The sequence below is a fragment of the Wasmannia auropunctata genome, unplaced genomic scaffold (assembly GCF_000956235.1).
Source record: "Wasmannia auropunctata unplaced genomic scaffold, wasmannia.A_1.0 LD335974.1, whole genome shotgun sequence".
In the NCBI taxonomy this organism is placed as follows: domain Eukaryota; kingdom Metazoa; phylum Arthropoda; class Insecta; order Hymenoptera; family Formicidae; genus Wasmannia; species Wasmannia auropunctata.
The window spans coordinates 332,401-344,750 of NW_012026916.1; the positions used below are offsets into that span (position 1 = coordinate 332,401).

General features: G+C 41.7%; 1 protein-coding gene across 2 annotated transcripts; it reads left to right on the forward strand.

Annotated features, from left to right (window-relative positions):
- Positions 1-7,760: 7,760 nt before the first annotated feature.
- On the forward strand, positions 7,761-11,534 carry LOC105454833 (protein HEXIM-like). 2 transcript variants are annotated; one of them, XM_011697734.1, is made up of 2 exons: positions 7,761-8,259; positions 9,672-11,534. In XM_011697734.1, exons 1-2 carry the CDS (start codon positions 8,065-8,067, stop codon positions 10,686-10,688), a joined length of 1,212 nt encoding a protein of 403 aa, XP_011696036.1. In that variant the 5' UTR covers positions 7,761-8,064; the 3' UTR covers positions 10,689-11,534. The 2 variants fall into 2 exon arrangements, with proteins under 2 accessions (XP_011696036.1, XP_011696037.1); XM_011697735.1 differs by lacking the exon at positions 7,761-8,259 and adding an exon at positions 8,284-8,331.
- Positions 11,535-12,350: the final 816 nt, after the last annotated feature.

Genomic DNA, 12,350 nt, shown 5'->3' on the forward strand with positions numbered 1-12,350 from the left:
GTACATACCAATACCCCGCATTACACACACGTGTATTGTGGGTATTGTGTAATTATCACATCTGCAGAGTGCAGACTCCTGGATCACATCTCTTATTTATATTTATTCTTTCATATTTTAATTACATTTTTTAATTGCCCTTTGACTGTTTTCACGTTATCCAAGCCAACAGAAAATACAGTTATTACACTAGCCAAATACGTAAGGTGCAGTTATATATACGTAGAGTAAGAATTAACCCACATTTTTAACTGCATTTTTTTACATGAAAAAAATTAATAAGAAAAAACAAGATTTTTTATTTCGGTTGGAGAGAAGAGAAAGAGAGAGAGAGAGAGAGAGAGAGAGAGGAAACAAATGCGGAGAATACAGTCAGGTTACGGTTGTACGTTTTCGGAAATAAAATAATTAATTTTTTTTCATACGCGCGCGGTCACGTATTATATGGGCAACGCAATTAAGTTTTGCGCGTTAAAGATATAATTTAGCCGCGTCGCGCGCTCGATGCCAATCGACTGCTGGTCGCAGGTTTCAGCCTCCGATTGATAATCCGTCAATGCGGAAGGAAGGCTCGGCTCTTTGCAGCCGAGCTTTTCGCATCTCTTATCTCTCCTCCCTCCCGCCCCTCACTCCCAATCTTTCTTTCTCTTCCTCCAACGTCCGACTGTCTATATCTACTTCGTTTTAAACGCAAGAAAGCGTGGCACGACCGCGACAAACAAATCGTACTGCAGGAGGAGGGAGAGGGGAGGGAGGGAAACACGACCGCGTTCCAGTCATCTCCCGATTCCGAATCTCTAAGCGGCGATACATCGCAGCGACGAAGACGCGGCTGCGAGAGACCGCAGCTGGCCACCGCGCCGCGCGGACGTTACATCCGCGTGCGCGCACGTATAACGTAACGAAGCCGCGGCGTGTTACTGAACGTACGCACGCACGCACGCATGCACGATAACGCGCGGAAGTCCTATATGCGCACTTATATAAATATCCAACTGTCGTCGCGCGAGGCTCCTCGCGAAACCCCTCCTCCCTCCCGAATCCCGGACCCAAGTAACACCCGATTGTCACGAGAAGATCAAGATGATGTCATCTTGGCCAAGATTCGACATGAAATTTTTCGTCAAAATTCAGCCAAGTTGACATCATCTTGATCTTCTTGTGACACTTCGTGTGTTACTTGGGGAGACTTTTGAATATACCGGCGCAGCTTGCACGAGCCTGCCTGCCTCCAGCTGAGCCGCGCGTACCACCACGAGATTCCTCCTAAGCGCTACGCGCCGCGCGGCGTGTGTATCCCGTCGCGGCACGTGCATCGATTCGCGCTCGGAGAATTCTCTATTGGAGCCGATGCTTTGTCATGGCTGCGAGCGAGAGAGCCATGGGGAAGCGTCGTTAGACCCGTCTTGCGAGACCGGCCGTCCGTCGTGCCGCATGCACGTGACGCAGTAACCGTTTCGAGATTGAGACGACATAATCATATGATCGCAGCCGATCCTCTCCCGCGATCTCGAGAGTACTTTTTAGTACGATATATAATTATCAATAACGAAATATCGTTCGCTCTCGATTCGACTCGACTCGACTCGCGGCACGGCGGTCGCGCACCGCAGCGTTGATCAACGCGCTAGTCCTGGTTAACTCAATCTCTCTAGCTACCTTCCCCCCTCCTTCCCTTCGGATCCCCTGGCCTGTATATCGCGTGGCGAGACCCGATATAACTTCGGTAGGAGTTGAGATTTCGATGCGACAGACACGAATGCGGGAGTATACTCTATTATAATACGTTTACTCGCGTTCGCGAGATACATTTTTATTGGACAATTGACCTGATTGAAATTATTACATCGATATCAATTAATCTCTGGCCTGCTAGTATATATAGACGTTGCACACGTATACGCGAGACAAATAAAGAGGACGATCTCTAGTCCAGAAAAACACAGAGGCGCGGAATGAAATTTTTCAGATCTACCTCTCGACGACGCAACGACCGTCGTCGAGGCAAAAGGTGTTGCAACAAAGTGATTCGATTCTCTCCTCCGCGCGCGCGCGCGTATGTGTGTGTGTGTCTCTCCTTTCGCAGAGATCCCTCTTCTCTCCAAATAAGACGCACAAATGTGACCTGATAGACCACACTCTCTGTTCCGTCGCACTCGCATGCGCGCCGTCAACGCGTGCCTACCCATATGTAAGTGTATCGCACATTTGCGCCGCGCAAGCAAAACACACACACACAGAGAGCGAAAAGTAGGTTCCGAGTGAAGATAGCGCATAGAACAGGCGCACAGACGAACGGACTGAATATGTATATGTGGTGTTCGTGCGGTATGCGCGCGCGCGCGCACATGTGTGTATGTGTGTGTGCAAATCACGATTGTGCGCGGCGAAGAATGACGACTTTGGGCACTTCATGGCACACTCGAATTGACATAGGAGGCATATAGCGCGCGTTATGCGGCCGTTAACACGTACATTGTTTATATCGGAACGTATATATACATCATGTGGGAGATGCTTTTTTTTTTGCGATACTCCGATACGCCGCGTGTAAATTCACATGATGTTAACGGACGTTAACGACTCCGCGTCAGGTCGGGTACAGGCCGCTATATACCGATAACAGAAATACTCGTGGGACTGATGGGACACCTAGGAAATAATAAGCCTAATTTACACCGTTAATAATTCTTTCGTCCGAGACGCACTCACTCATTTAATCAGACGCGTTATATGCGTTATTACGTAAATTTACACGCGAAACTCGTTCTCCGCCGACACGCGCGCGAGGACGTTAAAGTATATATACCCACGCGGCGTCGCAAATGTGGGAGACTAATTTAAAGAATCGTCGATATAAATTAATCATGTTTTCGCACGCTGAGACTTCTCTTTGTCGAGAGAGACTTTGTACGCTATGATTACAGCCTACCGCTGAATCTGTGTGCGGCGGCCTTTAAGGCCACGCTGTAACGTATACGACTTGACACGCGAGCGAATGAGAGAAAGAGAGAGAGAGAGAGAGGAGAGAGAGAGAGAAAGCGAGCGCACGCCACATAGGTTATAAAATGAAGATATGTGCTACATTTTTCTGAGTGGCACTCAAAACGATCATTTTATCAGTCAAGGCTCTCATAATATATACTATGTCACGAAAATGTTTATGTAATTAAATTAATCACGTGACGCGACAGGGTGTCTTTGTTGCTCCCGTAAGTGTACGCCGCGAGCGTTTCTCCGCACGACGAGCATCTCTCACTCTCTTTTGTTTTTCTCTCTCTTGCGGCGTCGTCGGTGATAGTACGCGCGCGCGCGCGCGCGCGCGCGCGTGCAGAGTGAGAGTGAAGTTTAGTTAAATACCCCCTCGTGTTGTACTCCCTCCCTCTCTCCCACCGCTCTTACTCCCGTCCCTCTTATACTGTTCTCCATCCTTTCCCCTTTCCCCGACACGACACGGAGGAATGGCATCCGCACATTTAGAAACGAAAGAACGAAAACAAACGAAAAAGAAAAAGGAGAGAGAGAGAGAGACAAAAGAAAACAGGCTGTAAGGCCGGGGCATACAGACCCCCTTCCCCCCTCCCTGCCTCCTTCCACATGTAGCGGACTCCCCATATTTATAATCCTCCGTGCGTTCACGTACATTGCACCCGGTGGTGGATTGCGTATCGGCGATATACACGTAAGGTGCATGCTGGTGCGTGCGTGCGTGCGTGAGTGCACGCGTGCACGCGCGCGCGCGCTGCAGGATCTCGCGAATCGTGTAACGGGTGAACGCATAATGCTCGCACGAATCGTTACGCATACGCTAAAATAAATACGAATGTAATGTGCTAACAGCGAGGGGAAGGGGGGGGGGAGGAAGGAGGGAAGAACGAGGAGAAAAGAAAAAGGAGGCTGCGGTGCGATCGTCGCGGGGACCACGACGCATCACTGTTACTTCTCTCTCTCCTGCCGCGCTCTGACGAGGCTCTCTCGCGCGAGATTCGGGCTTTCTTATCTCTTCTTCGAGGATTACTTTTGAGCTTCAACGTTCTTCTTTCTTTCTTCCTCCTCCCTCCCCCCCCCCTTTTCCCACCACGCCTCCGTTATCCCGGCTCCACATCGTGTTATAGCGATATTTGTGTTTGCCTTTAATTAAGCAACGTCGTCGATAACAAATCGATGTCGCGTCGTTCAATTGGAGAAGGTACAATCAGGTTTGTTATGGTTGTTGCGAAAGAGAGAGAGGGGGGGAGGGACCGCGGAGTATCCTTTTGCGCTGCAATTAATTGGCAGCTGTTATTCTCGACAAGTGATTTCATTTTTTTTCTTCCCACAGAGAGACGCGAATCTACACGTCGGTCTATGAAAGATAGCGAGTGCAACGACCTGCCCGACGTGAAATTGCATTTTGTAATGAAGGATGTGTATACACTCGCGCGCCGGCGTATTGCGAAAGTCCGTTTTCCTCCTCGCGATGATTCGATCGCGATCACAATGCGATCGGGTAACGTGACACGTACACGGAGAGTCAACTTGACTGTGTAAGTGCGCGTGCTGCAGGTCATGCGTGCGACGCGCACTTCTGTTTTTAAACGAACGATTTTGCTCGCGAGTGAACATCTTTTTTACCCTCAGTTGCCAATTAACGGCAATCGCAGTATCACCGAGTGGCAATTCGAGCGCGCGAGAGACGACGAAGACGTCTCAATAAGCACACGGATTATTGTTTAGCGGTCTTATGTAATAGCAATACGTAATTTTGTAAACGACACATTTCCGCTTGCTCGCAACTACGGAAGAGTATTCGCTAGAATATTTTTTTACCGTGTCCCCTTCTCTCTCTGTCCCTCTTGGATTTTCTTATTTCGTTTTATGTCATATTATTGTATGTCTGTTATTTTCTCTTCTGCTCTTTATTATTCTTCTTTGCTTATACAAAGAAAAGAGTGTTTTCTTTGTATGTTCTCATGTCCACGACTAGAAATCAGTCCGAAATCTCGAACGGAGAAAGAATTGACCAATCGCATCATTTGACCGAATTTGTTACGGTAGATCAATTCTCTTCTCTCTCTCTTTCTCTCTCTCTTCACTCTACAGTTTTATGTGCTAAGTTTTTCAAGGATAAGGCTCCAGATCTCGGACAGAGAAAGAATTAACCACCTGTATTTGAATATAATTCGGCCAATGAAATGATTGGTCAATTTCTTTCCGTTCGAAATCTGGAGTCTCATTCTTGAAGAATTTAGCATACAAAATTGTACGAAAATGCTATAAATATACGTTACATGTACCACAGGATTTCCCTTGTGTTATATTTTTATATGCGCAATTTTTCGAGAATAAAACCCCTCTGGGACTGATTTCTAGCATCGCGTGGACACAAATTTAAAAGGCTCATTCTAGAACGATAATAAACGCTTTATTTACCTATCTATCTCTCTCGCCTCTTTTCTCCTTTATCTTTCTTTCAGCTGAAGAGTTTAACCCGCGTTGTGTTACACATTATATATAAACCTATTATATAATTATTAACTGTGACACGTTAAATAATATTATTGCGTCTGAATAATATTAATTAAATTATAAAGTTCTTATTTATTTAATTAGTTGTAAATAATATAATTCTATTAAGTAATCTAAAAAATTATCTTTTCGCTCATTGTACTATCCCCAATTGTCCTTGTTATCTCCTCGTTAAATTAATTTCTTCCCATTATAGGAAATGATTGAATATTATCACGATAGTTTTCCAACGCCTGAATATGTATATGTACTCGCGCGTTATTTTAAAATGCAAAAGATTATATATAAATGCAGATTAAAAAAACAGATCTCAATTGTTTACGTTGTCGTACGCGAGGGAATTAGTTTTTTTACGATCATGAATAACGATCGGGGAATCGTCGTCGAATAAAAATACACCTTTCCGCGTTTGTGTGTGTGTGTGTGTGTGTGTGTGTGTGTGTGTGTGTGTGTGTGTGTGTGTGTGTGTGTGTGTGTGTGTGTGTGTGTGTGTGTGTGTGTGTGTGTGTGTGTGTGTGTGTGTGCAAGGACGCGGATGAGGCAATGCGCACTTACACCTTTCTCGAAACCGGTGTGTGGACGATGCGCTTGTTACGCATAACAAGATATTTAAGCAAGCTCACGGATTGAGAATATAAAAACACTCTGTTGCATCCGCTGTAAGATACATCTTTTAATCGCCTTTAATCGAGACGCGCGATTTGCGATTGCTCGTCGCGATGTTGTCAATTAATTAGCTCGGATCTCGATATCGCACAGACGACAGGCAAATCTGTCAAGAGCGCGGATTTTGCAAAATCACTGCAAATTTCGTCGGCAAAACGCCAGCGTGGATATACAAACACAATGTTGTTAACGGAATTATATGACGGCAGCCTGACTGCAGAGACCGACTGCTGAAACTCCGCCGGTTTCGCAACCGAATCGTTTAAACTCGAGATTTATGGCCCTTTAAATAATTATACGAAATTATGAGGATTCCGCTCGGTTTCTGCAGCTGACGATTTGCTGGGTCAGATTACATGTCGACAAGCTCGGCTGGTGGAAGACGAAGCTTCAGCAATATAATGCGCGAACGCGGTTGACGCCGATCCGCCGCGATGCTCGAATCCGCTGGCATATCACGGAGAGAATTTCCTTTTAAAGTTTACTCTGAAAATTTTGTTAATCGTGGGACAGCATATAGTATTTCGACAAATTTTACTGTACAATAAATTTGTTGTAGTATATATTTTAAAAAATAGTAAAAATCATATGAAATTCGTTAAAATACCGCATGTATAGTCCTACAATTAACATGATTTTCAGGGTAGAATATTAAAAAAAATAGTAAAAATTATATCAAATTCGTTAAAGTACCGCATGTAGTCCTACAATTAACATGATTTTCAGGGTAGAATATAAAAAAAAAAGTAAAAATCATATAAAATTCGTTAAAATACCGCATGCAGTCCTACAATTAACATGATTTTCAGGGTAGAATATAAAAAAAAAATAGTAAAAATCATATAAAATTCGTTAAAGTACCGCATGTAGTCCTACAATTAACATGATTTTCAGGGTAGAATATTAAAAAAAATAGTAAAAATCATATAAAATTCGTCAAAATACCGCATGCAGTCCTACAATTAACATGATTTTCAGGGTAGATTTGAAACTAAAATTCTCTCCGTGTACCATTAACATTTTGCCTATATGGTATACTGCGGAATTTCTACTTTCGAGTAGCTTCCATAATGCGCGATTTCTACTTTCATAATGATAGAAATATACGACAGGTAACGTGAGGTCGAGAAGCGTGCGGAGGATCGACGCGGTCACGGGCCTAATACATAAATCGAAAACGACCGACGCAAGAAGCGCCGAAAGGATTCTGCAGTTTCACAGGCCCATTATATAGCAACCAGCGGAAAAAATACAATGGAACAATGAAATGTGATTTATGACCAGTCGCGCGGATGGGGTAATCCGCCGCGCGGAACACACCAGCCACCCTTCTGCGCCACCCGTGATCGTTATGTACGTATATATACGATAAACCAGCTAGTGGTCATTGATAATTACAGAAAGACACGTATTTACGAATTATAACAGTAATTACATTCGTGTATACATACGTATCAAGTTATAACAACACGTCGCGCGATATCAATTATTGCGTTGCGGGTTGTATTTTGCAGCGCACGCAGCGGCATAGAGCGCAGCAGCGCGATCCAGCGGGATCGAAGCAACATGCGCGAGGAGAGGAAGGCGCTGACGCGGATTCGGAAGAACCAACGGAACAACCGCGCGCGCGGCGCCGATGGCGCAAGAGAGGGCCGCGCGTCGCGATAGTCGGGGGGTAGGGACGGTAACGTCAGCATGTCGCCGCGCGCCTGGCTATCGTATGGTAGAATCACGGGCGAATCAAACATGGCGATTCGGTCGCTGTTTACGGTGCGAGCATACGGTTACTAGTGCCGCGTACGGGTGGTGCCAGTACGCGAGTGTGACTCTTCGGCGCCGGTGCGTGATCGTGCCATCGCGCATCAACGGACCCGGGTACGTATCGCGGGTATGGAGCTGCACCGGACGGAAACGGCGACGAGGAAAGCGCCGGGCGACGACGTCGATGATGGAGTACGCGACGCGAAGGGCGTAGAGGCTGGGCCAACGCCTGCGACGTCATCGCCTCCGGTCGACGAGCGGGTGCCGCGATCTGCTGGCGAGAACGCGGAGCGGGACAACGTCGATTGCTCGAACGGACGGAATGTAAGCCTCGGTCGATCAATAAGTGACAATAATAATACGAATGTTTTTAAAATGCCTCCTTCATTTGCCAAGGTACTACTTGAAATTCGATAATTTTACACGAGTTTGTATTCGAAATTCAAATTATTGAAATTAAATTGACTCAATTTTTTAATCATGTTAAATTCAAGGGCTCGTTCTTTGTCACGGCACTGAAGAATTGCACACAACATTTTCTGCCTTGCTTTCGTCAAATTTCAAATATCTATTTTATTTTAAGTGCAACCAATGTACATACACTATAGTTTAGCAAAGAACAGTCCTCAAATTTATTATAGTATATAATATAATTTTATAATTTATTATATTTATATTGTTTTGCATATACATGTATCTTAATATTTAATTTTATTAACGTTTTCATATTGATTTAATAATATTTAATTTAAAATTTTATTTTTTTTATTATATTAGTGTTTAATATCCACAATTGAATGATAATTATGCAGTTAGAAATTTTATGATAGTATGTATGACAATATTGAGTCATATAAGTATAATGCATGCTTATTTATGAAATATTTGTATTATAAAAAATTTATGAATTTTTTTAATTCGCTGCATTATATAGCTAATAATTCAGACATTTTTACATAGATGACTGAGAAAAAATAATTTTGATTGTCGATAATATCGATTCTTCAATTATCTTTAGACACTATTGATAATTGGACACGAAAATTACCCATATGGTCGATGATCCTTTTATTTTTAATTTTACAGGCGTAGAATAAGTCATCAAACTATTAAATAATATAATTATTATTTAATAGTTTGGTGATTTATTCTACGCCTGTAAAACAGACATTTATAAATTTGTAAAATTGCAATTATCACGTAAATATTGTATATTTATTTAAAGGGATTTTAAACTAAAGACCAAACTCCATCGCTGTTTTTAACGACAATTTGTGCATATGTGTACGTCCGATATTGATGTAATAGTGTGTAGAAACGTATTAATGTTTATTACTTCAATATTGTATATGCACACATATGCATAAACAAATTTTGTGTACAGACTTTTTAAATGTTAGATATTCAAATCTAATTCTAAGAATTCTGTTATTTCTTTAAGCAGCGTCTATGACTTAAGATTTAAGAAAATTAAAATCACCAAATCACAATCGATTATTCTTCTCACATGAATAATCGACTATGATTGGTCAATTTTTTAAAATCTCAAGTCCTAAAGTTAAAAAAAAATAACAAGAAATAATCAACTGGCTGTTCAATTTCTTAACGGCTTAAGGCTTGCTACACCTATTGTAGACGAGGACTAAATTAAGTGACATGTAAAAACAAATTATTTTTCATTCAATAAAACAGATGACTTTAAAATCTCCTTAACGATATGCTTTTCTTATGTGCAGCATCCCAAGTCACTTACAAACACTTGCGGAAGATTGGAGAGCGGCAGCGGCAGCGGCGATCAGGATGGCGGTCAGCACGAGGACGGAACGGACATTGCGGCGAAGAAGAGAAAAACTCGGAGAGGCAAGCCCAAGCACAAGAAATTAAAGCCGTACTCGAAGCAGCTGTCTTATCCGCAACAATTGCGGAGCAGGTGCATCGGTAGGATCGCCAAGACCAGCAGGCAACCACCAGCCTTGTACAACACCACGCAATTTCTCATGGCCGATCACAGCGATCTGCCTGATCTCGAGCAGAAGTTATCGGAAGCTGCGTCACTGGAAGTACCTGCTATGTTTCAAAAGCCAACGGCGCCGTCGCGCACTCGCGATTCTAGTTTTAGCGTGGACTCCGACGAGGATTACTTCTACTCGTCCCCGGAGGACGAGGAGGAATTTCTGACGAAGGAATTCTCAACCGCGTACGAGGCCGTTCACGAGGAGCGATTGAGCACGTTGACGAAGATGGAATTGATACAGGAGTACAGGCACTTGGAGGCCAAGATGGACTCGTTAACGAAAAGATTGCGTAATAAGGGCATTCATCAAATGGAGGAAAGGGATTCGGAGAATAAAAACGTGTCCGCCACGGACGCTGAGATAGCGAAGAAATTGAAGCTGTGTCAACAGCGGATCGACGATCTGCTGCAACAGAATGAGCAGCTGAGGCGGGAGAACGAGATGTTACGTACTGAGAAGAGATTACGCGCGAGCAGCTCCGAATCGAGTGTCGACAGTGAAAGCGACAGCGACAGTTCTAGTAATAGCAACCAAAGTGGATGTAGTTGCTCTCTCTCGAGTCCAGTAACGTCTCCTAAGCATACCTATAAATCTAGATTAGATAATAATGTAAGAACAGATAACAAAAGCGATAGCTGCGATACTAGCCAAAGTGGAAGTCCCAGAACATCTATAACGCCCACTAATTTCTCCAACGGTCACATAATTCTGAACGAAACCGGTAGTTTGCCCACGTAGATTTCGTGAAATTGCTGCTTGATATACACCACGTATTGATATTACGTTCGATATTAAACAAAATTTTCATGTAAGTCAGGCAGGCTGCATCCATTCGATATAATATCGATACAACAATTGTAACAGAAGCAGATTTCTTCAGTCGGTTTTGTTGTGATCAAACGACACATTTGATCTTTCTTCTAAGATACTTCGCTAAATCTCGTTAGGCTGTATCGTTCAATATCTCCCTCCCCCCCCTCCCCCCCCCCGTTACTATCTCCTGGTCCAATCTTCTTTCTCCTGAGACTGTATATACGTACAGTCGCGCGGATACATATATGTATGTATAACAATATAAATATAGGATTAATGCTCTATAGGAGAACTACTCGCATCTGTTTGTGCTATTTTGTTATCTGCTTGGCGAAATATTTACCATACCTATCATGTATTTGCTTCTATCTCCTGTTTACTCTAGTATCGTATATAATGGAATTTATGTTTTTCAGCCTGATTTTTTTTCCTTTTTTTTTGTTCTCCCTTTCGCGTACTGCCAATTACAAGAGTTATGTTTGCAAATATAGGTCTACAGACCATCAACTAACGCGGACCTATGTACATACACGCATGGGTGAGAAGCGGATTCTTTTAGACCCATCAGAAGTATTATATGTATTATATATAAAATTAATATGTAATATTGTCAAATGTGATGACCTATATTGTAGGAGGTTAAAAATCTTTGTACAATTGTATAGTTTTAGTCAGTAAGACGAAATGTTAGTTTATGGTCTGAAATTGTAAGATACGCAAAAGTGTTTTTCGCATTTCCGATTTTTAATAAATTTTATGTTTTTGCTCCGACATGTACGTTTTAATTATAAACAGATGATGTTTATAGGATTAGTCTTTTTCTGAAGACTTTGTACTCATACCTATTTTCCCTGATTCCTATTTTTCTTCATATATACAGATTTGTTTGTTACTTTGAAAAACTTGAAATATCTTTTCAACGAAAAGCAATAGAAATCGAATTTTTCAAATTGTAAGAAATTGGAAACCTAGTTTTTCTTTTTTTTATATATTTCCATATGTAATCTAAAAATTTACGTAAAATTTATTAAAATTGAAACATACTATAAAGTTTAAAATCTTTGATTCTGGAAGCTTAGTTTAATTTTTATTATGCTTTTATTTTTGTCTGGTGATACACATGTGCAAAATTATTAACAGTCAATAAATTTTAAGGTGTCAATTATTCGCAATTGATATTACTGTTAATATCGTCAAAACTTATACGTGATAATATTATGTAATAATTATCTCAAGAATTAACAAAGCATCAGGAAAATATAATCTAATAAGAGATATTAACTAAAATTTCAATAATTATTATTCAAGAACTTATACTGTTCTTGAATTCTTTTTTTAAATTCTTGAATTCTTAGATTTTTAGATTCTTTAAATTATATAAAATTTAATTTGTATTTTGAAAATCATAGCAGCACAATCATTAGTCTTATTTAGGTTTATGTCGATTGCCTAATGCTCATTATGTGGCCTGCCGCCTGACATTTCAAAATGATAATGAACTATATATTATGTTGGCGACGTTACGTTATATAGTTTACTGCACTGATATGTAATACATGTGTGTGTATATATATATATATATATATA